At 46.1% G+C, this 27,570-nt stretch overlaps 1 protein-coding gene across 1 annotated transcript; it reads left to right on the top strand.

Moving 5' to 3' along the window:
* The first annotated feature begins 1,575 nt into the window (after positions 1 to 1,575).
* Positions 1,576 to 26,466, top strand: SCN1B (sodium voltage-gated channel beta subunit 1). The gene is made up of 6 exons (XM_026685289.2): positions 1,576 to 2,707; positions 13,275 to 13,441; positions 18,684 to 18,927; positions 21,280 to 21,421; positions 23,262 to 23,375; positions 25,279 to 26,466. Exons 1-5 carry the CDS (start codon positions 2,662 to 2,664, stop codon positions 23,326 to 23,328), a joined length of 666 nt encoding a protein of 221 aa, XP_026541074.1. The 5' UTR covers positions 1,576 to 2,661; the 3' UTR covers positions 23,329 to 23,375; positions 25,279 to 26,466.
* Positions 26,467 to 27,570: the final 1,104 nt, after the last annotated feature.

Raw genomic sequence — 27,570 nt, 5'->3', positions numbered from 1 at the left:
TGGGCTGATCGGCAGTTCCAACCGAGGATTGGCCTGAAATGGTCTAGACCAGGGGCCGCCAATCTTTTGGACCTCAGGGATCACCAAACTCATAATTTTAAATCCCGCGGACCAGAGACCCTGGGAAAATCCCCCAAAAACTCTGCAGGAAAATTCCCCACCCCATTTTCCTACCGATCTATCATTCTTTATTTGGGATCACAGGATACCGTCTCCAGTTCTGTTCTCAGTGGGAGAAAAAGAGAGAGAGACTTTTGGCTTCATGCAAGGAAAGCAGCAGAAGCAGTAGAAGTCTTTCTTTCCCTCCCCCAAACTCTGCCAGAAATGAGTCTTTGTGATGCCTTGCAGGGTCCCAAAGACTCATTTCTGGTGGAGTTTGGGGGAGAGAAAGGAAGACTTTTGCTGCTTTCCTTGCATGCAGCCAAAAGCAGAAGAAGAAGCGGAAAAAAACATCCTGGTGGCCAGGCAAGGTGCATGGGCAAGTTCCCCCCTCTGCCCTTTCCCCCTCCCCTCACTATCTCATGTTGTTCGCAATGCAAACAACGCAAACCTTGTGTTCCAACGGGCCATATGGGCAGCATAGCCTTGTGTTCCCGTGCAGCCTGGATTAATTGCTTTGGGGGTGACATTTCTCTGCGGACCACCAAAATTTTCTCACGGACCACCAGTGGTCCCCGGCCCACTGGTTGGTGACCACTGGCCTAGTCCAGGGGTCTCCAACCTTGGCAACTTTTAAGCCTGGCGGACTTCAACTCCCAGCAAAGCTGGCTGGGGAATTGTGGGAGTTGAAGTCCCCTAGAGTCTCCTTCTTGAGCTGGACTAGACAACCTCCGTGGTCCCTTCCACGGAGACTCTTCCTAGAGTCTCCTTCTTGGCTGGACTAGACAACCTCCAAGGTCCCTTCCATTCTCTATTCTGATTCAGTGACTGAACAGGACCAGAGCTGGCATTCAACGCCGGGGGTGGGGGTGTGTGTGTGCCTCGGGACGGGCTCTGCAGCCACTGCAGAGTGACGCATCCCTCCTCCGCCTATGGTCGTGTTTCCATTCCCCCCACCCGTCCCCCCGCCGCACCGGCTGCTCCTTCCCCTTCCCCGCTTACGTTCCGATCGCCCCATTTCCGAGACGCGGGCGGGTTGAAGCCACTGGCGGGGGCCCAGCCCGGCTCGCCCGGCCTCCCTACCGGTACTTTTAAAAAAAAAAAAATCCCTCCCCCCCCTAACCCTTCGATCTTTAGGCCCGCGTGGCTTTTTTTCCCTCCCTTGGTTACGCCGCCGCCGCCGCCGCCGCTGCTGCAATGCATCAAGTTTGGCGGCGCCCGCCTCCTCCTCCGCCTGGCGCACGCTTTTGATTCATCCCTCCTCGCCCTGTCCAGCAGCGAGCCAGAGCAGTTCCCGGGCGGCTCAGCCTCTGCCGCAGCGGTGCGCGCCGCCGGGCAAGGCTAAGGCAAGAGGAGAAGGGGTGGCGGGGGAGTAGGTCGCCTCGGGGCCGGAGGAGAGCAGGTGGGGTGGGGGGGCGGAGAGAAGCGAGGAGTCGCCCAGCCAGCGGGCGAGTCATCATCCCCGGCGCTCGCTCCCGATCCCCTTCCGCATCCAGCGCAGGCAGGCAGGCAGGCAGCTCCCCCATCCAGCCTTCCTTTCGCCGAGCCCAGGCTTCGCCAGCATATCGGAAGGCGGGGGCCGCAGTCGCTCCGACCGCTTCCCGTGCAGCTCGCCAAGGTTTCGGCCAACCGGCCAGCCAGCCAGCGAAGAGGCTACATGGATCCGGCCCTCTCGAGTCCCGCGGAGGAAGCACCTGCCCGAGGAGGGAGCGGCTGATCTCGGGCTCCTCCTGGGCGGCAGCGGAGAAGCTGCCTTTTGCCAAGGGCTTGCTTGGAGAAGTGGCCCCCCGCTTCTCTCTCTCTCTCTCTCTTTTTAAGGGAGGGGGCGTCTAATTTGGAGAGGAGCGACCCTCTTCCCAATTGAGAAAAGGCCCCGGGAAGACCGCGCGGGGTGGGGCGGGGGCTTCATCGCGGCCGCGGAGGAGCCGCGACCTTCCGGCCGTGCAAGAGAGGGCCGCAAAGGCGGCACCTTGTCACTCCGGGCGCACCTTGAAGCCGAAAGGACGCGGGAGCGCGGGTGGCCGAGGCCGGGCCGGCGCGACCGGGAAGAGCCGCCGCCGCCTCCTTGCCCATGGCTGGCTGAAGAAGGGGGACCCGGTTGCCGCGCTGCCGCTCGCCTTTCCTCGGGCCCATCCCAACTTTTATGGCTCCCCCAGCAGCCGGCCGCCTCCTCTGCTTCTTGGTGCCATTTCGTTCCCCGGCTTGGGTCCCTCGCAGACCCGGGGCGACGGGGGCAGCAAAAGCAGCAGCAGCAGCAGCAGCAGCCGTCGTCGAGGCAAGGAGTGGCGGAGCGCCTCGTGCGGCCGACGTCCGTGACGATCCCGGGCAGGATCGGGTGTCCGAAGCAAGGGCAGGTGGATCCGGCCGGGACATTCCGAGCAGCCGCGGCGGGGTTTCCTTCAGCGAGCTATAAATACCCTCGCGGGGAAGATTCTTTGACCAGGATCGTCTGACTGTTGACCGCAAGAGGTTGCTTGGAAAGGGCGGGACGAGCCCACCGAAGCGGGGCCCACCTCCCCCCCGGCCTAGAAGGGAGCGCACCCTGGAGCCGGATCCCTCAGCATGGCCGCCCTGCGACCTGTCTCGCTGCTGCTCTGCCTGGCCTTGGGTGAGTTGGACATGCCGGGGTAGGGGCGAGGGGTTGAGAGAGAGAAGGACACGCGTGGCGTGGGATGGGGGGGGGTCGGTTGGAGAAGGTCCGAGGAGACGGCGCGGGACCCCCGGAGGGTATATTGAGAGGCCCGGCATAATGGCGAGTCTTTCCCCCCTTGAAATCCCGCCCTTCGGACTGTGCGTGGACGCTGGCGGGCTCAGGCCTTGTGGGATAGGATGATGGGCCCCCCAGCCTCGACCCAGGCCGCCTTTTCTCCTCAGAAGGCCTCTCGGTACCTAATTTGGAGGCTTTCTGAACGGCGCAAGCAGGTAAAGTCTCCGGGAAGGACTCTTGCGTTTTGCTTCTCTGGCCCTTTTTTCGTGCCAAGCGAAAGGAAGTGTTCAATCCGGGATGCCTTCCGTTTTCTGCTGGTTTTAACAGATTAAGAGAGTTGGAAGGGTCCTTGTAGGTCATCTAGTCCAACCCACCTGCTTCTCTACCAAAGGTTGGGCCTGGACTTCTGGATCTGTGTGATGTGTAGGCTTGGATGGAACTCGTGCAATCGCTTCCCCCCTCCCCCCAAAACACTTTTGCATCTTTTTTTGGATGAGGGGGTTTTGTCCCCTAAAACTCTTGGTGCCTTAAATCCAGATCAGGGTCTCTTCTTCACTGCAGAAAACCTAGAATTTCTTGCAAAGGAATGAAATCACAGCGGGTGGGTGGAGGAAGAAAATGGGAAACTTAAAAGATGCTTGAGATTTGAAGGGGGCTTCAGGGTGGTCAGAGGAGCCCTACTGAAGACAGGAGGCTTATGCCATGCTGGTAGGATCAAGGACAATTCAGAGCAAAGACCGCCAAACTGCAGATTTCCTTCTGACTCAAGAAAGGGAAATTGTCTTTTGAAACCTGGGATTTCCAGAGATGGTGGATGTCCCTAGCCCTGCAGGGACAGAGCTGTGCAAGGATGGCAACCATGCTGCAGTCAGATTGGCAAAGCAATAGAAGAAATGTTTATTTTTAATTCTGGAGGCAAAATATAATTGGAATATATAATTGGAAAATATAATTTTCACTAACTCGCACCTAAGTTTCTTTTAACTGTTTAAAGAAAATGATAAATAATCTGCCTCATTCCTGTAGCCTGGGCCTTGCAATGTCATTTCTCTCCCCCCCCAAAATAATAATAATAATAATAATAATAATAATAATAATAATAATAATGCACACTAAGGCCATCTCTTACATCAGTTGAAGCTGCGTTGCTAGCAAACTCTTAATGCATTTAAAGGTAGCCTTCCTTTCCTTGCTTTTTTTTACTGAGTGTGTATGGTGAGACAGGAGGGTGTGCTTCCCATTTCTTCCCTTATTTTCTACAGTTTCCAATCTTGGATTTCCTTATCGATTTCAAAGGCTGCTTGGAACCTTCTTTTCATCAGTCCCTTGGAGAGATAAAAGTTATTTTCTGGTCCAGAGAAACATGTGCCTTACAGTGAAATTTGGCCTTCAGATGCCCAAGCCCTGCAGCCCACAATCACAGGAGATTTGAGGCATTCTATAGAAGGGTGTGAGACTTTCCTTCATCTGGGGGAAAAAAGTCTGGTTTTCCAACTTAAAAATTTTTATTAAAAGGCATACATCCCATAACCTTCGTCAGATGCATCTGATCCTACCAGATCTGATCAGATGCTACTAGACTCTTGATTTTTTTTGTGACCTTAGATAAACACAGCTGTCGTCCTGCAATGTCATCATCCTGAAGAAAAAATAATTAAACACTTGAACAACAACCTCTTCTTTCTCTTATCCAGGAATAGAATGGAAAATGTGTATAGTACCGTCAATTCCCAACCTGCTAGGTAGAAACAATTTTTAGCATCAATTTTTATTTATTTCCAGTTGTTCCTATTTTACAACCTACAAAGTAAACCCATTGTAGACAAAGCTGATGGTTGGTGGTAACATTTTTAAAACCATCAAAAGAAACAGAAGGAGGATATTACAATTGTAGAGTACGAAATAAATAAATAGATAAATGATAGATACACAGTATGGGATTTTAAAAACATATACTCTTCAGTTTAAGACAAAAACAAAACCAACTAATAAAGAACTGAATTAAAATAAAATAAAGCATGTCATCATCAGAAGGTATGAAAGTAATTTGGTTGGAGGTCCTTATATAACTATTTTTCAAACTTGGCAACTTTAAAAACGTGTGGACTTCCACTTCCAGAATTCCATGCTGGTTGCAGAATTCTGGGAGTGAAAGTCCACACATTTCAAAGTTGCTAAGTTTGAAAGACACTGTTTTAAAAGGCCTTTGAAAAGTCTGGTTACAAGTGAGGGCTATGTATTTTGTTTTATGCTGCCCCTTTCCGAGAAGTTTAACTGTCTGCTTCTTAATGCATAACAACTCCTGAAAAGTAAGTTTATCTGACAGATCATTTCCTTCATTTCTATTTCATCATGGCTAAATTTAAATTTGACACTCTGCTTTTTTCAGTCATAGTCCATGCCAGTATTCTCTTTGCCTCCCAAATGTTCTAAGTCCCTAGAGTATATACAGTATTTTGGCAACTGTTTTTCCAATTTCAATCTTCCCTACCTAGACACCTGCAATTGGTTTTTCTTCTTGGTAGATGAGTCACCCTATAAGAAACGGCTTCAACAGGAGGACCTGGATGTTTGGTGGAAGGAAAATTATATTGAACTCTTTTTTGGAAAGTTCTAGAGTAATCTGGTTTTCGTTGTCTGCAAGTGGGTTTAACCAATGAATAAATCAGTGTTGGCATATTCTGTCAGGCTACCAGGATCTCCAAAGTGGAGTGAATGGCTGCTGTAAGACCTCTGTAAGCGTGGTTGAGTTTTTGACAGAAATTCAGAATGTGTTTCATTAAAAGTGAGATTCGTTACACTTGGTTGTTGAAAACCTGGGCTGCGAAACTTGGCAGCAAAGAAAGTGGACAAGTTCACAATAATTAAGCTTTCAGAATTATACCATATCATTAAGCTAATTCATTACATGTGTCTATCTGTCTATCCTTTATCCTCTATCTTCTATCATCCATCTTCTATCTTCCATCTATCCTCCATTATCTATCCTTCTATCATCCATCTTTCATATTTTTATAGCTGCCCAACTCACAGATACGATTCTAGACCATGTACAATAAAACAATCAGCTAAAACAAATAAACAGCAATAATTAACACCTATTTACACACAAATATAAATAAGACTGTGTAAGAATGAACCAGCATCTTACACACACTAACCATCTTACAGGTTCCCTGTTGCCATGGGATCCCCAAGTCTCTTAAACTGGGTTTGAGGGATTTCCTAAAAGGCAATAGGATCAGGACTAATTAACTGGGGGAGGGGGGTGATGTTCCAAAGGATGGGGGCCACAGTAGAAAAGGCCATGCTCTTGAATCCCCTCCGATAGAACTCCTTAGCAGAAGGGACCCATAACATGCCATTCCTGCTGGACCCCAATGGGGTGGGTAGATGTAACTTGGGAGAGCCTGTCCTTCAACTTGAGTACATGTCATTTTAAATTAGAAGCTGAGTTGGGAAGTGGGATGAAAGGGGGAAATGGCATGAAGCCAGAAAGGCAACATGAAGCAATTTGCTTACCTCTGCACCAGATATAAAAACTTCCACCCCTTGCACAGTGTGTTGTCTTCAAAATATGCTGTATTTTATGTAGCAAGAATTTAAGATTGTATAATCAATCGCTGTCAGCTCCAGTTACCTGCCGCAGCTCCTGCTCACCTAGCAGTTTGAAAGCAAATGCAAGTAGATCAATAGGTATCACTTAGGTGGGAAGGTAACAGCATTCTGTGCGCCTCAGCATACAGACATGCTATCCACATGACCATGGAAATGTTTTTGGACAATGCTGGCTGCCTTGGCTAAGAAACTGAGATGAACACACCTCCTAGAGTCAGATATGACTGGATAGGGTAAACCTTTACCTTTATAGTGAATTTATTTCTTTGATTCTTATCCTGGCTTTTTTTTACTTTGTATAAATAACTCAAGGTAGAAAACATACTTAATACTCCTTCATTCTCTTATTTTCCCCACAACAACAAACCTGTGAGGAGAGTTGGGCTGAGAGAGCGTGACTGACCCAAGGCCATCCAACTGGCTTTGATGCCAAAGGTGGAACTAGAACTCATGGTCGCCTGGTTTCTCCTGGGTGTTAACTTTTCTTTCTGAAAGGCAGTGTTTTTGCTATAAATGGAGCCTCCACATCTGGTGGCAATTTATCTTTAAATGCAGGGTGCCATGGAGAGACAATAAAGGTGGGCTTGTAGGGATTTCCTGGGATATCTTGCTGGTATTTCTTAGAAAAAAGCTACTAGATTAGATGTACAGTAATCCTAGTAAGGCTCTTATGTTCTTTTGTGTTGGCCTCCATGCAAAGTTGTCTCCTCAGAAGGCACAGAATTGTGGTTGCTTGTCTGACAGTATTTCCTGACCTTGGAATATTGTGTGTTCTGTTTTCATTGACATAACAAAGTATTTTTTGAAGAATGAAATCCCTATCAATTCTTTCTAGAACCTTGGCGCCTTTAAGACTTGTGGATTTCAACTCCCAGAATTCCCTAGCCAGTTATGGCTGCTTAGGGAATTCTGTGAGTTGAAGTCCACACTTCTTCAAGTTGCCAAGGTTGGGCACCCATGATCTAGAATGTTTTCTCCCCTAATCTAAAGCCAGTTATTCTAACTCCCCCAAGAATATTGGGGCAACCTAAAATTCCTTAGCGATTCATAAATATGCTTTGCATATGTTCAAATATGCAACACACTGCTTTCTGCTCCCATTCTAAAACCAGGTTTCCACTGCAGCTGTTTGGCTCTGGGCCTGCCTCCAGCTGATTTTCTTGAAAGCATTTGGAATTAGAAGTTCCAAAGCAATTCCATTACCGAACGAATCAATGGCCTTGCTTTATGTTGCGTGAGACTCTTTGCAAATGACATACAAATGATATCCTCTAAAAAAAAAACAGTAACCAAATTTGTAGGTGCGTATTTACATCAGGTGTAATGGCTCTTGGGTGCATTGGATGAAAATGCAGTTTTCTGTTGTGCAAACCAATGTGGCTGGAGGCCACCTCTTTTACTTAGATGGCAGGATTGTGTGACTATACTGTAATGGGTTATAACAATAATTAATCTGTTATGAATGTTTCCAGCAGCTTAGAGCAAATGGATCTCTTATCCTAGGCTTGTATAATGTGAGTTTATTTACGAAAGCTTGTCTACTCTGGTCATTGGACAACTTTGTGCAGAAATACATGTTCAGTGGGGCTTATTGCTAGATGCCCAGGAATTCCAGCTTTAAAGATCTAGAATCTAATAATAACTTCTAACTGGTTAAATATTGAAATTACAGAGGAAGTAACATCTTAATAGGGAATTTAGTATCTTATTAGAGATGGGGGAAAGGAACCTAATCATTTAAAAATCCCCGTAAAGTGCGTTATTATCATTAGGTAAGTTGCACATTTGTGGAAATGTTTGATTTTGGGATGCTGCTTAAAATGAATGCTCAGCCCATTTCCAGTCATTAAATTTGCAGAGCTCTCGCTCAAGTGCTGTTTGTCAGCTTGTGGAGTTGAGGCCAAATGGTGCTTAGGAAGGTACATTGCATCTCAAAATCTCCCAAGTTGACAATCCTGTGCAATTCCCATAGCGGTAAATGTTCCCCTGGCTCCCGAATGTCATATTTCTCTGTCACCTTTGCAACTTCCGTGAACCAGAAATGGGGAGGAGCTTAGATTTATCTGTTCAAAGTTCTTGGTTTGGTGGGTGTCTGTTGTCAAATTAAGCAATGAGTTATAGGTAGGTCCTCAATTTGCAAGCACAATTTGAGACCCAAATTTCTATGGTTAGGCAAAGCAGTTGATAAAGGGGTTATGCCTGATAGCAATAGACTTATATACTGCTTCACAGTGCTTTACAGCCCTTTATAAGCGGTTTACAGAGTCAGCCTCCTTCCCCCAACAATCTGGGTCCTCATTTTACCCACCTCAGAAGGATGGAAGGCTGAGTCAACCTTGAGCCACTCAGAATCGAACTGCTGACATTCGGCTGAATTAGCCTGCATACTACATTCTAGCCACTGGGAGGGAGGGAAGGAAGGAAGGGCAATAGCAATCGCACTTAAACTTATACACTGCTTCACAGTGCTTTACAGCCTGTCTAAGCGGTTTACAGAGTCAGCCCCAACAATCTGCGTCCTCATTTTACAGACCTCAGAAGGATGGAAGGATGAGTCTACCTTGAGCCTGGTGAGATTTGAACTGCCAAATTGCAGGCAGTCGGCTGTCAACAGAAGTAGCCTGCTGTACTGCATTCTAACCACTGTGCCACTGCAGCTCACCCAATATTATTGATATTACTTTCTCTTTTGACATGGTTGTACAGTTATTGCAGTTGTTATGTTAATCACATGGTTGTTAAGCAAATCCGGCTTCCTCCATTGACTTTGCTGGTCGGAAGCTGGCTGGGAAGATCACAAATAATGATCATGTGTCCTCAGGACACTTCGACTCTTGTAAAATACATGTTGGGTGCCAAGCACTCAGATTTTTAATCACACGACTGGGGGGATACTGTAATGGTCATAAGTGCAAGGACGGCCAAGTCAGTTTTTTTCAGTGGTGTTGTGACTTCAGTCTCTAAACAAATAGCTGTAAGCCCAGGACTATATATACATCACTGTAGCATTAGATAACACCCTTTCTTCTTCCTGTTTCAATGGATAATCTGTCCTTCTCCGAAGCTGGAGTAATTTATCTGATTACAATTTTGGCACCTATGGGAATGAGCCTCGTTGAACTCTGGGAGGTTTACTTCGGAATAAACATGCATCAGATTACACTATCTGCTCTTGCTTCCTCTTGAGATAGTTCTTCCTTAGGCATTCAACACTCTCTTCTTTTTTTAAATTCATTTGATATTTTTTTTCAAGAAGCAAAACAAAGTGTGTGCCAAAACATTATTTCTCCACCTCTCTGCTTCCAGATCCATTTCTGTGATCAACATGGGCAGGTTGAAATGTTTGCGGAGATCCCAAATTTCTAAAAGGTTCACCGTCATCAGCATGTTCACCTTTCTCTGAGTGGGAGATAGAGTTGAGTAAGATCTCCCTCACAGAAGCCTGTGATATGATGAATATTTGAAGCAAGGGATTTGCAAAGAGATGCCTCAACATGTGGTTCTGCTACCTGATGAGCTCACCCACAGCTGAGTTTGTCTGGGTATCCAGGGAGGGCTGTAGAAATACTGACATAGTCAGAAGCATTTTTGGAGCTTTGTATAAAATGTTCTGTCACTTTTTGAGGGAAAAACAAACTCCCATTAGGTTTAAACCAGGGAGCCCACCTTGGCACTTTAGACTTGTGGACCATCCGATTCAGCCCCTCTGCCCTATCATCACCTGGTTTAAACTAAGAATGTCTGGTTAACAAAATATAAATCAGTAGCTAGAGTTAACGATTATTGGGAAGTTAATAAACTCTAGTCAATCGGAATAGAGCTGGAAGGGACCTTGGAGGTCTTCTAGTCCAACCCCTGCTCAAGCAGGAGAGACCCCATATCATTCCAGACAAGTGACTGCCCAGTCTTTTCTTAAAAACCTCTAGTGATGAAGTACCCACAACTTCTGACGGCAAGCTATTCTGCTGGTTAATTTGTCCTCCTTGTTAGGAAGTTTCTCCTTAATTCCAGATTGCTTCTTTCATTGATTAATCTCCATCCACTGTTTCTTGTCCTGTCCTCTGGTGCTTTGGAGAATAAGTTGACCCCCTCCTCTTTAGGGCAGCCTCTCAAAATCTAGACATCTAATTTGGTAAAAAAAATTGAAGGGCAAACTCTAAATGTTTTTTTTTTTTTTTAAGTGGTTTGGAACAAAATCATGTCAAATTGTAGTCTAAGAATGGTTAGAGTTGAACTTACATCAGATTCACTTTTTAAATGAGAGGACATTGCAGCATATCCCCAAAACTTGGTTAGTCATCCTTCAGTGGGAGGAAACAGCCATCCTTTGTGATAAAAAAAGCATATGGCACTTTTTCTGCATATGCTGCTATAAGTGTTCACAGCCAGGTAAAGGAATAATGGGAAAAAGTAGGTCAAGATGTTTTCGCTTTCCAGAATTCATACAGCAGATGAGCGAGGCAGAAATTCCACAGGAATGGATTTCTCCATTTTGTTCGATCCACCTTGTGAATTTGGAATGCCTTTGAAAGATGTGAACCATACAGGAGGTAAGGAATCAGGACGAATATCAGAGGGCATCTGCCAAGGTCTGCAAATTGTCCAGTCGTGCCAGCTTTGCTAGGGTTCTCCACGGCCATTGTCACCTGTGAGCAAAGTAAAAAAAAAAACACACACCCAGACACATTGTGAAGAAGCGGTGAAGAAGATTTGGGGGAAAGCAGAAAGAGTGGTTGGGCGTGTAGAGAAAAGAGGGAATGGCCTTGAGGGACAGCAGGAAAAGTCAGATAAAAGGGGCCAAGAATGTAATGTGAGTATGGGTAGTCCTCAGTTTGCGACTGTAATGGAACTGCCCATCATGGTTACAAGTTATAATGTTAATTAAGCAAGGTGCCTGCGTGATCATCACCTTGCTTAATGACCTCCTACCTGTGCTCTCCCTGATACAGTTGTTAAGCAATCTTACCTGCCCTGAGCCTCCCAAGGCCTTCCCCACACCCTTGAGGCACTCCTTGCTCCACTTCCTGTCTCTAGGGTCCCTGCAGGCCTTGGGCCTGCCCCACCCCGGGGTCTCTCTAGGCCAGGGGTGTCCAACCTTGGCAACTTTAAGACTTGTGGACTTCAACTCCCAGAATTCCTCAGCCAGCTTTGCTGGCTGAGGAATTCTGGGAGTTGAAGTCCACAAGTCTTAAAGTTGCCAAGGTTGGACACCCCTGCTCTAGGCATTGGCTTTGCTTCCCATTCAGCCATCCACAGGAGCCCCAGGCCGCTCCCTCAGTTTGGCTCTTATAGGGAACCCCAATACGAGATTTTGCAAGATTCTGTTAACTATAACTTTACAATAAATTGGCCTATAGGACTTTCAGGATGGCTGGGGAATTCTGGGAGGTGAAATCCATCCATCTTCTAGTTGCTAAGGTTGAGAGACTGGTCTCCCTGAAAGGGCTGACACTGAGCAATACAGATTAGGTACAGAGTTGGAAAGGAACGTGTAGGTCATCAACCCCCCCACCCAACTAGGACATCCTATACCATTTCTGACAGATGGCAGTCCAGTCTCTTCTTGAAAGTTTCCAGTGATGAAGTTCCTACAACTTCTGAAGGAAAGCTTTCCATTGGTTGATTGTTCCCACTGTCAGAAAACTTCTTATTTCCAGATTGAATCTCTCCTTGTTCAGTTTCCATCCGTTATTCCTTGTCTGGCTTTCAGGTGCTTTGGAAACTAGCTTGACCCTCCCTCCTCTCTGTGGCAGCCCCTCAAGTATTGGAAAACTGCTATCATGTCTCCCCTAGTCCTTCTCGTCACTAGACTAGCCATGCCCAATTCATTGTATGTTTTAGCCTCCAGTCCCCTAAACATCCTGATTGCTCTTCTCTGCACTCTTTCTAGAGTCTCAACATCTTTTTTATAGTCTGGTGACCAAAACTGGATGCAGTACTCTAGGTGTGGTCGTACTAAGGCTTTATAAAGTGATATTAATACCTCCCTTGATCTTGATTGTATCCCTCTGTTTATACTATTTAGGATTGCATTGGCTTTTTTGGCTGCCGCTGTACACTCTTAGCTCATATTTAATCGGTTGTTCACTTAAGACTCCAAGATCCCTCTCACAGTTACTGCTATTAAGCCTGGTTTCACCCAGTCTATAGGTGTACTTTTGGTTTTTCTTACCTAAATGTGGGACTTTACTTTTATCTACATTGAAGTTTGTTTTGTTATATGTTCTTATTCTTATTGACAAAATGCAGGAGAATATCTGAGATTCTGCATCCTTCCCTGTGCAGAAAGGATCCTCGACTGGAATTAAAAATTGACACCCATATAAGCTTTAAAAAAAAAGTTTGGGCGAAAGATTTACACTGTCTGAAGGGGAAACTAGCACATTTATCATTATAAATATATATAATTGGATGTAATCAGTATATTGGATGTAATCAGTAGATTGCAATGGGAAAGAATTTTAAAACAACTCTGGTTTTTTTTAAAGTATTTATTCCTCACTTTTCATTCTTTTTTTTTTCTTTTTCTCTATTTTTGTTTACAAGAACATGGACATTTATTTTAGGAACGACGACAAATAAGGGTGAGATATGCATATAAGTATTAAGGTTTAGAGAGTGTTGTGGTGATTTACTATATGTTACTTCCTAAGATGATATAAGGAATCTAATTTTGTATATTCCATTAATTATTTAAACAATGAAGTAATAAATGTTACATGTTATGACAACTGTAATCATTTGTTTTGTTCCCTTAAATATTTTAAAATATAAAAAAAAGGATATAAAAACTGGAGACGGGAATTTTGATACCGCCGGATTCTAATTTTCCTGATTTATCCTCTTTCAGTGACCTTGTGTCAAGCTGGCTGCGTGGAGGTGGATGCAGAAACAGAGGCTGTAGTCGGCCACTCTTTCAAGATCCGTTGCATTTCGTGCAAGAAGCGCAGTGAAACAGAGGCGGAAGCATTTACTGAATGGTTCTTCAAAGAAGAGGGCACCACCGACTCGGTCAAGGTGTGAGCCTTTTTTGCTGTGGCCTCCACCTTCTGGAATATTCTCCCACTAGAGATGAGGTTGGCCCCCACACACTCCTGGCCTCCCAGAAGAGTCTTAAAACCTGGCTCTAATGGATGGCCTGGAGCCCTGATAGATGTGCTCTGTGCTGGAGCTGGCTGATAGGGTAGAGAGGAGATTCCCAACCACGTGTCCCGAGTCCTCTTCCTCAGGGGTCTCCAACTTGGCAACTTTAAGGCTCGTGGACTTCAGTGCCCAGAATTCCCCCAGCCAGCATGATTGGCTGCGGAATTCTGAGAATGGAAGTTCTCAGGTCTTAAAGTAGCCAAAGTTGGAGACCTCCTGCTCTTGGTAATTTAATCTCCCTTAATTTTAATCATTTTGTATTATCTTTTTGTTTTTTAAGATGCCCAGAGTTGCTTCGACACTGTGATGTGTGGCCTATTAAATCAACAGATAAATGCAACCGCTATTTTCCCAGCTGGCTTCTGATGAGCGAAATCAATGGGGGAAGCTGGACTTGCTTAATGACCACCCGATTCAGCTAAAAAAACATGGCAATACAAATCATAAACCGGGCACAATTCATTTAATGACTGCTTTGCTTAGCAGTGGGAATTCTGGTCCCAACTGTGGTCGTAAGCTGAGGATTACCTGTAGTAAACGCAGCATTTCTACATGTGTGTAAATTTACATGTGGGTTATTTAACAACAAATTTGAGGTGGGGAAAGGAGAACAAGACAAACAATACCCACCCTTCTATGTCATCCGTGTGCAAATGGGCATCACAATCCATGAATTGTGGGTGGCCTGTTCTATTGTATTTTTCAGCAAAAGGTGCAGAGCCAAATCACAATGAAAACATTAGCCCTGAGTTCCTTGGTCTTTCCTCTGCCGTGCCTTCTTCCTTCCTGCTTTCTTTCTCCCTCTGTATTTAGGAGGCTTTGGGACAAGATCAGAGATCTGAATTGATTCGCTTGCAGAGGGATATTGAAATCAGGCCAAAACCTGCCCTTCCGCCTTAGAGTTGCAGGTTGTTAGTCCCTGATTTAGTCAATAAATTGATTATTCACTGAAGCTTTTGCAGACCAAAGCTGTCCCCTTTTGAAGAGCTCACATAGGGAACACAGATATTCTAATTTCCTACATAGCGGCAGCATGCGCTTCCTCTTCCAGTGCCCAGTTATTAATGGTATGGATTTTGTTTTTTTTCCGAGTAGCGAAATGGATGTGATTTTTAGGGTACTCTTGTGTTTGTGCGACTTTGTTCCAGGGCATATTTTTGCAACCAGGATTTAGGATTAATCACTCCAGCAGCACCTGTACGTGCAGGTCTTCTGATGAGAAGGCAAACCGGACATCCCTTATTTGGGCTAGGAGTCCAGTGGGGGCAGAACAGTTGCATGGAAATGACCCATTTGCCCTTGAGTCAGCATTTCTTGATTGGCAGCTTGCAAATGCACTGGATAAGTAGTTTTCCAGCTCTGTCCTCAGTTTGGCCTTTCTTATTTGCAAAGGGTGACTTGATTTCCTACAGCTCTAGTTCCATCTCTGCCCGTCCCCGGAAGGAAAACAGATTTCTCACCCGTCCCTTTTTCTGCTGTTCTACAGCAGAAATCTTGAATCCAACCTGCAGCTCTTTAATCTCACCCTTGGTAAATCTGCAATTCGGTTGGCACTTCCCTGAAGGCAAACCCTGCTAATCTTTTGTGGGACTTTATTGTGACATGAACTGCAATTGGAAGCCAGAATTTCCATTGCTAAGCAAGCTGGCTTTAAGTGAGTCGCATCCAGTTTTACAACTTTTTTGAGGGTGGGGGGCACATTCTTGAGGGAATCGCCGCTGTTGTTAAATGAACCATGAGCTCATTAAGTGGGTCTGGCTTTCCCCATTGGCTTTTGCTTGTTGGAAGGCAGCTGGAAAGGTGACAAACGGCGATCACATGATCCCAGCACACCTCAACTATTGTAAATACACATCAGTTGGCTGCTGCCAAAATATGGATCATGCTGCAAAGGTGATAAGTGCCATTGTAAGTTTGAATGGTCATTAAACGAATGGTTACAAATCAAGGACTACCTGGAATAATATTCTCCTAGGAATATTTTTTTCTGCTTTTGTCAAGCGAGGACAAGATGGAACCATTTTAACAATGGCCCAAAGTAGAGAGTCACCCTTACTGCTGTGCAGTGGTTAGAGTGCAGTACTGCAGACTACTTCTGCTGACTGCCGGCTGCCTGCAATTTGGCAGTTCGATTCTGACTGGCTCAAGGTTGACTTGGCCTTCTGTCCTTCTGAGGACCCAGATTGTTGGGGGCAAAAGGCTGACTTAATAAACCTCTTAGAGAGGACTGCAAAAGCACTGTGAAGCGGTATATAAGTCTAAGTGCTATTGCTATTGCTTACCATGTAGAAATAGGAAAAATGATTTGTACAGATTTAATCTGTATTAGAAGTCCAGTTGCTCTGATCCCCGTTTGCATGACATTCGCCACCTAAAAGACATGTCTGGTTTGATCTGGTTATTCTTGGACGGGAGACCTCTAGGATGTAAACCAGATTGGAAAGATTAAAAAAAAGCATTCTAGGAGAAGGGAATGACATGCCACTCTTCTGTTGTTGCCAGAAAACTCCATGGGTGCAATCATGTAGTCATCTGGAGTCTTCAGCTTTATAGTAAATGGTATACCATTGGTGCAGCGCAGCCTGCCTAAGATAAAAGCCACCATAAGACCCTATATATCAGATATGGGGGAATTGCTATTTGGAGGCTCCTAGAACGGATCTGTCCTCCTCCAAGGGCTTGCTAGAGAAATTAATGTTTTATGACGCAAGAACAAAAGAATAGCCTTTTCTGTTTCACATCCAGAACTAACTACAGTGACCACTAAAAGTAGCTCTTGGATACAGTCTTCTACAGCACAAGTCTCCAGCCTTGGCAAAGTTAAGACTTGGGGACTTCAATTCCCAGAATTCCTCAGCCAGCCTATAGCTTAGCTGGCTGAGGAATTCTAGGCGTTGAAGTCCACAGGTCTTAACCCCTGCTCTACTACTTGTGAAGGGAGCGAAGTAGTCCAGAAGATTTAAGGCAGATTGTCTTCCAGAAGAGCGGAGCGTTCTGGGGCTCAGAAGAAGCAGTTGGAGAGTTCTCTGGGAAAATAGAATAGAATAGAATAGAATAGAATAGAATAGAATAGAATAGAATAGAATAGAATAGAATAGAATAGAATAGAATAGAATTCTTTATTGGCCGAGTGTGATTGGACATACAAGGGATTTGTCGGTGCAAATGCTCTCAGTGTACATAGAAGAAAAGATACACTTGTCAAGAGTCATAAGGTTCAACACTTAATAATAGTCATGGGGTACAATAAGCAATCAAATCATACTAGGAAACAGCCAATATAAATCGTTAGGTCACAGGGGTAGGGAAATTTGGCTCTTTTATCACTTATGGACTTCAACTCCCAGAATTCCTGAGTGAGCCATAAACGGTTCCCCATCCCTGGCCTACTGGTTTTTCAGTTGTGGGGGAAATCAATTTTTGACTTGAATGGGACTGTTTAATATACTAAATATATTAATATATTTAATATTATATTTAATAATATTTAATATTTAATAGTATATTTAATATACGGTTTAATATACTAAACAGTCCCATTCAAGTAAAAAATTGTTTTCCCTCACAACTGAAAAACCAGTAGGCCAGGGATGGGGAACCGTTTATGGCTCCCTCAGGAATTCTGGGAGTTGAAGTCCATAAGTGATAAAAGAGCCAAGTTTCCCTACCCCTGCATTAGGATACAAGCAACAAAGTTACAGTCGTACAGTCATAAGTGGGAGGAGATGGGGGGAAAGGAAGGATGGGAGGATTAGTAGTAATAGTAATGCAGACTTAGTAAATAGTTGGACAGTGTTGAGGGAATTATTTATTTAGCAGAGTGCTGGCATTCAGGGAAAAACTGTCCTTGTGTCTAGTTGTTCTGGGGTGCAGTGCTCTATAGCAGTGGTCCCCAACCTTTTTTGTACCAGGGACCGGTTTCAAGCAGAAACATTTTTCAAGGACCGGGGGAGGAGGAGAGGAGAGAGAATCCGACTTTGGTAGTTTGCTTGCAGGCGTTTCATTACCTGACTAGGTAACATCTGATGTTGTTACCTAGTCGGGTAATAAAACGTCTGCCAGAAAAACCACCAAGTTCAGGGAGCGCCTTGGTCCTGCCTCCCTCAGCCCCATCCCTCAGGTGTCTCCCTCCCTCCCTCAGGTGTCTGCCTCGTTCCTCTCTCAGTCACTCTATCGCTCCTACAGCAGCCCAGGAAGAAACTGCTTCAAAGAAGCCGGGGTGGGGGGTGGGGTGGCTTTTCCTGTCGCCGCAGCTTCCCGAGCGCCCGTTTCACCCCACCCCGCCGCCCGCCCGCTCGCGGTTCAATCCACAGTGCTCCGTTCTACCTGCCTGCCTGCCTGCCTTCTTCGTTTCGGAGCAGCTTCGGCTGATAAAAAAGGCGAATAGTTACTATTCTCAGCCGAAGCTGCTCCCAAACAACCAGACAGGCAGGCAGGCAGAACGGGCACTGTGGATTGAACCGCGGCGGGCGGGGGCGGGGGTGGGGTGAAGGCGCTCGGGAAGCTGCGACAGGAAAGCGCCCCGCTTTAGCAGTTTCTTCTGGGCTGGTGAGGAAAGCGACTGAGAGAGCTGAGCCAGAGAGCAGGACAGGCCCCTCCCTCCCCTTCTTTCATTTGTGTCCTTGATCCCCGATCCCAGCAGCATTCACCGGCGAAAAGCCGCCATTTTTTAAAAAAAATTTCTTTGCGGCCGGTAAAGTGCTCCACGGACCCCGGTCCGCGGCCCGTGGTTGGGGACCCCTGCTCTATAGGGTCGTTTTGAGGGTAGGAGTTGAAACAGTTTATGTCAAGAATGTGAGGGGTCTGTAAATATTTTAACATTTCTACCTGAGACCATTATTTTAGTTTGCCTAATAACAGCCGTAGCCCTGTCTTTTTCTTCCAGTTAATATAGGACACAAAGTGGTTCTCTTAGAAGAATCTCCAATCTTCAATCTACTGCCAGAGATGGCTATTGAAAATTAGAGTTGGGCTTTTCTGGAACCCTGACAGCTATTTCACCAATATGTTACTTCTGCTCATCACCATCATATTATTACCAAAGGGCTGTAGTTTTTCTGTGTGCAGTACTCTTTTCTTCTGGTTGTGACTGGGTCCTCTCCCATCTTCTCTCCAGATTCTTCGCTATGATTCCTATGATAGGCTTGTTATATATGATCCTCGCTTTGAAAATCTAGTGGTGTGGAATGGTACCAAGAAAATTGCAGATTTGCAGGATGTCTCCATTTTCATCCTGAACGTGACTTTTGAACACAAAGGGGAGTACTTGTGCAGTGTCAATCGCACACTCCATTTTGCCAATGATTTCTCCTACAACATCATGATCAACAAAACCATCCAACTTGATGTGGTCGAAAAAGGTAAGCACAAAGCTGGAGCTCAAAGATTGTGGAGCAGGCAAAGGTATCTTGGCATGTTGTAGACCAGAGGTGTCAAACTCAATTTCATTGAGGGCTGCATCAGGACTGTTGTTGACCTTGGGGGGCTGGGTGGTGTGGCCAACTGGGTGGGTGTGGCCAGCTTATGTTTGGCCCGATGTTTCTGTTGTGGCCCGCCGGCGGCTGAAGGAGCTGGCAGCAGAGTTGGACAGTAGTGAGGAGGTTGGGGAGGAACCTGGGCTAGACTTGGAGGCTGGGGAGAGCTTGGGCGAGGGCTCTGCATCAGAGGCAGAGATGGGGCCAGGGCAGGATGGCAGTCATCAGCCGCCTTCAGACTCAGACAGCAGTGAGGCGGGAGAGTTTCTGGAACCGGTTCCCAGCCTGCGCGTGAACAGGGCTACCTGAAGACGAGGACAATTGAGAAAGTAGGGTTGACTCAGGAGTAAGGCCACACCTCCAAGATGATTGGCCCCTCCCATAGGACATGAAAGAGGAGCGAACGGGACGTGAGCTTTTGCAGGAAGCAATTAGTTCGTCCGTCAATTCAAGTTCTGTTTGACTCTGTGTCAAGTTTGGCCTTGCCCTGCGTTTGGCAATTAGTTCTCTGGCAGCATTCCAAGTGCGATAATGTGGGTGTTTACAAACATTCCCCATAAAGATTGTTTGTGAAGGCTTGCAGGCTGTGAATGTACATAATTCACAGCTGTGGAAATAAAAGAGGTTTTGCCGAGACTAAAATTGTGTTTTATGCTTTCTAAGGAAGCCTAGGTCAGAACAGTTTCCTCTTCGCATTGGGTAGACTGGGCCAAAGCCACATGTGCCGGCCTCTTACATTTTCCAGGACAGCCCCGCGAGCCGTATCCGACCACGCAATGGCCTTGTGTTTGACACCCCTGTTGTAGACCATTGGAGAGTTTAAACATCAGATTTCTTATGGATCACAGCATCTTTTTTTAACCACCTTATTTTCTACAGTGTCCAATCTGGCAGTTTATCAAGCAACTTATCCAACAATTCCAGGCAAAAATAAGTCCAATGTGAGCGACGTCAGAAGGAAGGGGTGGGTTCTTGTCTAAGTTCCACCAAGGAGCATAACCAGAAGTAAGGATGGATATAGCCAGAATCAAAAGAAATAGAGCCACAGATAGACTAGGTATAACAGTTTGGGGAAAATAAATGTTATTTTGGCAGCCCATTGCAAACTTCTCAATTGTCCGTGAGAAGATCCAGTTCCATAGATGGAACTGGACCATAGAAAGCTGTTAAAAAAAAGAAAAGAAAAGAAAATCCACACTTCAGAGCAGGGGTACTTAACCCTAGTCTGTGGACTGCCAGTGGGCCATGGCATGACAGCAGCCAGGCCGCACAAACAAGTGAAGCCCCATCCACGGGATGCAGGAAGCTGTTCTGATCCAGCGCCCCAAACACGACAAACCCTCTGATGTGAAGTCAAAATATTCCTTTATTAGGAATTCCAGCAGCCCCAGCAAAAAGTTTCTCTCACAGGTTAACAAGTCCATCCCACCAGATGATAAATAGTTATCTGCCACACCTATTCATCTCTGCATGCCTGGCTTTTATTCCCCAGAGCTAGAGTGGGGCCTCGTTGGCAATGGTGGCTCTTCCTTCCCCAGGATCGGCCCATAGATTTCCACTGCTCTCCTCTCCTCTGCCTTCTGCGCAGCCGTACATCAGGCACCGGATGTTCCTCCGCTTCTTCATCAGCCACCTCCAGACCTGGGAGATGTTGACTCTCCACCTGAGGGCTGACGAATGGCCCAGGCTCCGCCTCTGTATCTCTCTCTCTCTCTGCAAGCTCCATTCCCTCTTTCTCCCCTCAAAGCTCCCTCCCGGGTTGCCCTGATGCTGACCCTCGCACGCCTCCTTCTCTGATTTGGGTGCTGGAGGGGCTGGAGGCCAATAGGCCACAACAGGAATGCAAAACCACCCCCACCTCTGGTCAGCGGAAAAACTTTTCTCCATGGAACTGGCCCTTGGTGCCCCAAAGGTTGAGGGCTATTGCTGTAGAGGAAATCATTGAGATGCTGGAATTCTTGTACCTCCATTCTGTTCATCTAATTAAATCAGGTTAGAGAACTCTGAGAAAGGTGACTGGAAAGAATCCCATTGAGTTTTCGGTGTTTGTCGGAGAGCCCAACAGTAAGTGGGTTCACTTCCAGATGAAACAAGGTCATCCTTTGCATGTGTGGTCCATGAACCACAGTTTCCTCAGTATTCCATTTCCATTCTAGCAAAAAGTAATCGAGTTTAGTTAACCTGGATGTCTGTCTGCACTTCACACAGCCCTATCCCTGTCTTCCCTTTCATCCATAGCCAATCGGGATATGGCATCTATTGTCTCCGAAATCATGATGTACGTCCTCATTGTTGTCCTGACCATCTGGCTGGTAGCGGAGATGATCTATTGCTACAAGAAGATCGCTGCAGCGACAGAGGCAGCTGCTCAAGAAAATGCGTAAGGAGAATGGGTTAGGGCAGGAAAAGAAGCAAGGGGGAACAATATGGAGCTTCCACGTTGTAACATCTAACTGTGTTGAGTGGCTATTAGCTACCAAGCGCCCTGTAATAACCCATAAGGCTCTGGGAAGATGCTACCGATTGGATATTTTGAGTACTGATGAGCAGCTCATACAGAACATGCCAGACATGGCACTAAAAGAAATGTCCAAGCTGATGTTGACATTAGACATTACTCCTGTCAGCTTCTACGGCGCTCTGCGTCAGCCCAACAAGAAACTGATGCCATATAGGTCATTGTAGTTGTTATCATGCCGAATATCGTCACAGGATCTTGCAATATTGAATATGCTTTCCACTTCACTGTATCTTTGAGTTAAGTAGAGAGAGGCTTTCTGAGTTGTTTATCAAACTACGCTGAGTAGGGCTGAGATGGGACAGTGGATATAAGTAGGTATATACATAAGAAAGGAAAATGGAGTGGTGTGGTAGCTTAGAGGTGGAGCTCTCGCCTCAGTCAGGAGGCCGTGAGTTTGATCCTAGGTAGAGGCAGATATTTCTCTTTCTGGGCCAATGAGAATACGTCTGCTGAACAATACTCTGCATTGGTGACAGGAAGGGCATCTGGCCATTAAAACACTCAGCTAGCTCCATTCAGTTGCCCAAACTCTACCCCCTGCAAGAGATTATGGGGTCATTAAAAGATGATGACGCACAAGAAAGGAAAATCTCTGGACCGTGTGTGTCCAGTGGGAGAGAGAGTATACTTGCTTTCTTTCCTAAATTGTTGACAAAGCCAAGGTATATACTTTTTTTTTTACATCATGCTTATTTCATTGATTTGCCCTTTTCAAGGGCAGAACCTTTCCTTCACGGCTTGTGATTGCGCACACAAGCGTTTGAAAAAGCGTGGGGTTCACACTTCTTAAAACCACTGAGTCACCAAGCAGCTTCTGCATATTCACAAGGAAATTAAGGGAGCCAAAGCGTCTTACAGGCTTCCAGAGGAAGACTTGATGGACCATGAATCCTGGCTTTGACCATAAGCCCCACTCATTTTTCATCCTCTCCCTCTTGGTTGGGCTCTTCAGCTTCCCTTAAATCAAGGTGTCCTGCAGCCATTACTCATCCTTCTATAATTATACTGCTGCGTATAACCCTGATTCCGCCTCGTTTCATCCTTCTCCCATCACATCATGCAACGAACTGGTTTGTCACTAGCTTTGTCTCCAGTGATGGGATTCCAAAAATTTTACTACAGGTTCTGTGGACATGGCTTGGTGGGCGTGGTGTGGCTTGGTGGGCGTGGCATGGGAAGGATTCTGCAAAATCTCCATTCCCTCCTCACTCCTGGAGGAAGGTTACTGCAAAATCTCCATTCCCTCTCCACCCCACTAACCTGCTTTCCAGCTCCGTTCTCCTGTGCAGGGCAACCAAAGAAGACCCAGCCAATCAGCTGGGACTCAGGAGGCAGAGAAGAGATGAGGGCGGGGCCAGTCAGAGGTGGGATTTGGCGGTTCTCCAAACTACTCAAAATTTCCGCTACTGGTTCTCCAGAACTGGACAGAACCTGCTGAATCCCACCTTTGTTTGTCTCCCTCACAGTGAGGAGGGAGTGTTCTGGACCTCCTAAATGAGTCACTTGATCTTATTGGGGTACCAAAGCACATCAAGGATATTATTATTATTTTTAAAGATACTGAAGGCTGGCTTAGCATTTGGTTGTGATGAACCTCCAGCAGTTACTGGAGTTTGTCTTGTGTAAGGGAGGAGTGGGGAAAGGCGAGCTCAACCTCCTTTCTGAAGTTTACTCATCATGTCTTTCTGTCCCCTAACAGCTCGGAATACTTGGCCATCACATCGGAAAGTAAAGAAAACTGCACAGGGGTGCAGGTAGCTGAATAGCCCAGGCCAGGCCGTTGATGGGCACTGGGATTCCTGGTTTTTATAAGGTATGATCGTTATCGTCACCATTGCCTAAATTAATATCATACAGTTCTCATCTGTACAACTGTTCAAAGTTACAACGGACTTTAAAAAAGCCATTTACAATCCACCCTCAAAGTTAAGACTGCTGTCTTAAAAATGGTCATAAGATAGAGTCCGGTCATGTGTTATCTTGACTTACGACTACAATAACTTATGACTGAAATTCTGGGCTCCATTACGGTCATAAGTCAAGGACTACCTGTAATCTAACTGAGTGTTGATTCTGGTGATTGAATCTTATCATGAAGGTATTGCCATAAATTGTACTCTGTTCTCTTGCAAAATAGGAGATTTCAAATCCAGGAACGTTGACATTTCTAAAATTTGGTAAATTTCCCTGGTATTGCATCAAGAGCTGCAACAATATTGATTTATAATTATATTATTATGTACTTTTTATTCTCTTCTGAAGAATACTTGGGAAATGCTGGTGATTTAGGATTCATTCAAGCTTTTCTCAAAAGCCTAATATTGTAACAAGGATGTAGTGCCTATTAATATTATTAATAATAGTATCAAGGGTGCCTGGTGCTTTGCAGACTATAATAAGAGCCAAAGATATCTCTCTCTCAAATTAGATATGGGAGCAGTGAGGCAGTAGGGAAATACAACTCCCATCTTTGCATTTACTTCTCATCCTTCTACCAGTTGATATTGTTGGAGGGGATTTTGGCTGACTTCTGAAAGAGAGAATGGATCGAAATTGTCTTACTGTTTTCCCCCATCAAAATTAAACAGCAGGAGAAAACTCCCGACTAAATCTGATTTGATGTACAGTTAAACTTCATTCAAATACACAGACTTTTATCATTCTGGAAAAAAAAACAGTCTGGTAGCACCTTCTCCAACTAGCAGACTCTTTGGGAAGGCATCAACTAACACAGTTGTCTTACAACATCAAGGATTCCTAGTAAGTTTCCCCTTCTGTCCCATAACCATCTGGAGGTGACATTTCAGATGTGTTGAGGATCACCCTTAGGGGCTTTTAGGGCTCACTGGTTGAAGAGCAGGAAGGTGAAGTTTGACTTTCCTCTCTTCCTTCTCCAGAAGATGAAATTGCAACAGGTCAGAGAAGATGCACCAGGCTAGGACAAGCAGCAGAGATATTCCTTTGTGCCATGATGTCATAGTGTCAATGACGTTATATCAATCACCCTTTCCATGTCATTTCCATGAGGATATGACGCTTGTGATATCCCTCCCCCTTCAGATGGGAAGTGGATAGAACAGGGGTGTCAAACTCAAGGCCTGCATCCGGCCTGCGGGGCTGCCCTGGAAACAGTGAAGAACCAGCCCTCCCAGGCTCCGTTTTCAGCTGCAACGGCCTCCTGCAGCCCTCTGCCAGCGAAAACTGAGCTTGGGGAGGCCGCTTGCAGCCCACCCAGGCTCCATTTTCAGCCATGACAGGCTCCTGCAGCCCTCTGCCAGTGAAAACTGAGCTCGGGGAGGCCGTTGCGGCTGAAAACGGAGCTTCGGCAAGTGATGTCCAGATGGCCACACCTCCCCTGGCCCCCTCGAAGTCAAACACAAATCCTGATGCAGCCCTTGATGAAATTGAGTTTGACCCCCGCTGGGATAGAAGATTTTAACAGCTGCCCCCCGCCCCCTTAGCAAGCAATCCACTAATAATAACAGATAACAGATAATCAAGAGTTGGAAGGGACCTTGTAGGTCATCTAGTCCAACCCCCCCCCCAAGCGGGAGACCCTACACCACTTCTGACAAATGGCACTCCAATCTCTTCTTGTAAGTCTCAAGTAGTGAACCCTGGCACCAGTGTTGTAAAACTCCCGACTGCCAGGCCTCCAGCCAGGTTGTCTTTTGCCATCGAGGTGATCTAACGCTGCGTTATCCACCATTTTCCAGGGACGAGGCTTTGACGACGACGAGTGGAGAAGAGGCAAAATGACTCAGCAGAGCGATCAGCAGCCCCAAGAAAAAGTGAGCTGGAGCCAAGCAGCCCCTCCCCCTCAACTGCACGGCCCCTTTCCTTAATGAAAGCATGCTATTTTTAATACCAGAACTCTCTATCCAAGCCAGCCACTCAAGATTGACAGTCATGCCTATTTTCGTGGGGGTGGGGGGGGGAAGGTGGGCTTCTCCTAGCAAAGGAGTTTCGCTCTTTTAGTCCCAGGTTATCACCTTTCTGGAGTGGGCATTGCCCCCCCGCCCCCGCCATTCGCATGAGGAGAACACAGCATGGCGGCTTGTTTACGTAATGCAAAAAAAGCTTGAGGTCCTTTCCCACAGTGGCCTCTTCTCCCCCCTCCTTCCCATCCAGAGGCCTCTTTCCTTTAGGAGCACTTGCGCTTTCTGATGTTTTTGCACATTTCTCGCGCTTCGAATTCTTTCGGTTACTTCGCAACCAGCACTTTCGATGGGTCTGAGGAGAGGATCCCACCTATCTCTCCTGCGTGTCAAGATGGATCTGGACTTCTCAGTGGCCACAGCCAGCCGTGGGTTGAGTGGAGACTGGGCAGAAGACAATTGCCTAATGGTTCCTAAGCCGTGGAGGGAATGCTCGGATGCAAACACTGTCCTAAACTCTTGTTACGGAGTGAACTCTCTAGGGTGGGTACGGATGTGTGAATTGCGCCACCCCGAAGCCCCCGTTCCTAGCCAAGGCACCCATCACCTAATTTTCTACCAAGGCTTCCTTCTAAGCTGGCTGTCTGGAAGATGGGGAAGGTCTTTGCAAAGGAGAGACACCTTGGAATAAAAATCAGATGGAGGAGGAGACTTTTGCTTCTCTCCCTCTGTCCTAGAGAGGTGGGTTGTCACGGTGCCCTGTGTTGGGCCTTGGTGGCTGAGCTTGGCCTTGGAATTGGTGCAGACCAACCGTCACAGCAATGCCATCACCTCCGTTGCCCTCCTCCACATTTCCCCTTCCTGGATCCATTATATTACCTTGCCAGGCCATTTTGGCTGTTTGGAGAATATTCTGACCTCCCCTCTGCTCAGACCCCTCCCCCCTCCCTCTGGAGCTGGTCCTAGGAATCAGCTGCCATCACAATAGAATAGGGTTTGTTCATAAATAAAGACGATTGAATTTCACCCGCTCTGGCTCACTGGTGTAATTCCTATCGTAAGTGTGATGGGTGACTATAGAACATCTGGATGGGTCTAAGCAGGGGATAAGGTGATGCAGATTTTCAGTGGAAGGAGTGGAGATGATGGGCCTTTCCTGATAAAGAAGCAAATTCACCCTTCCGTAATTGACAATGAAAAGTTGCTCCTTTATTTAAATCGTTTAACTCTGCCACTTCATCACCATTCTCCTCTTTTAACGACCCCATAATCCCTTGCGGGGTGGCGTCTGGGCAACTGAATTGATCTGAATGTTCCCTGGCCGGATGCCTTTCCTGTTGCCAATGCAGAGTTTTGTTCAGCGGATATTTTCTCAGTGTGCTCAGAGAGAGAAATATCTGCCTCTACCCAGGATCGAACTCACAGCCTCCTGATTGTGAGGCAAGGGTGCCTCCTCTAGGCCACCGTACCATCCATTTAACTTGGTCACATACCAATTAAAAAAAAAGAGAATGGGTACCAGTACCAGTTTTTGACCCAGCCAAGCATTCTTAATCTATTCTGTCTCAGAGGATGGTCAGTATTTTAATGTGGGAGGGTGTGACCCATTCACAAAAAAACAAAATTCAGGAGTAGGCTGCCAATTGCTATCGCTAGGTGGGTTGTCGAGCTTTTGTAGTAGCGTAGCGTAGTTCCGGCCCAGACAGATCAATAAGGTGGCTCGGAATAAAGTACCTTCACTGATTCTGTAGAAGTTGCCTATTTGTGTTTCTAGATAGGAAAAGAATGCTATTTCTATTCTATTTTCTGCTAAAATTAGGATTCACTCAAGAGAGACTGCATCGGAACCAAATAAATAAACTCACAGGAATCCAAGAACTAATTAATAAACTGAAGAAAAGTTAGGAAGCCACAGTGGAAGGATTCTATTGGTTCGGCCTGGTTTGGGCGAATTTGGCTGAACCAGTATTCTTTTTTTCCCTCTCGACTATCAGCTTTTCTGACAATCAGCTGTGCCAGGATCCCCCTCACTGTCTTACTACTTCACCCAGGAGGCTTCCCTGAGGCCCAGGAGGCAAAATGGGACATTCCGTTTTTTTGCCTTCCTGGGCTCCAGGGAAGCCGCCTAGG

This window comes from Notechis scutatus, chromosome 8, assembly GCF_049901735.1.
Source record: "Notechis scutatus isolate UNSWTSFEM ecotype Mainland chromosome 8, rNotScu1.2, whole genome shotgun sequence".
Taxonomy (NCBI): Eukaryota; Metazoa; Chordata; class Lepidosauria; order Squamata; family Elapidae; genus Notechis; species Notechis scutatus.
Note: the sequence above shows the minus strand (reverse complement) of the source record. Positions and strands in the feature narration are given on the sequence as shown.

Bases quoted from the DNA above. Each gene is read 5' to 3' on its own strand.
- SCN1B (XM_026685289.2), top strand. From the start codon at position 2,662: ATGGCCGCCCTGCGACCTGTCTCGCTGCTGCTCTGCCTGGCCTTGG. The intron at 13,442-18,683 runs GTGTGAGCCTTT...TCTTCTCTCCAG, and splicing joins GCACCACCGACTCGGTCAAG to ATTCTTCGCTATGATTCCTA. The intron at 21,422-23,261 runs GTAAGGAGAATG...GTCCCCTAACAG, and splicing joins GCAGCTGCTCAAGAAAATGC to CTCGGAATACTTGGCCATCA.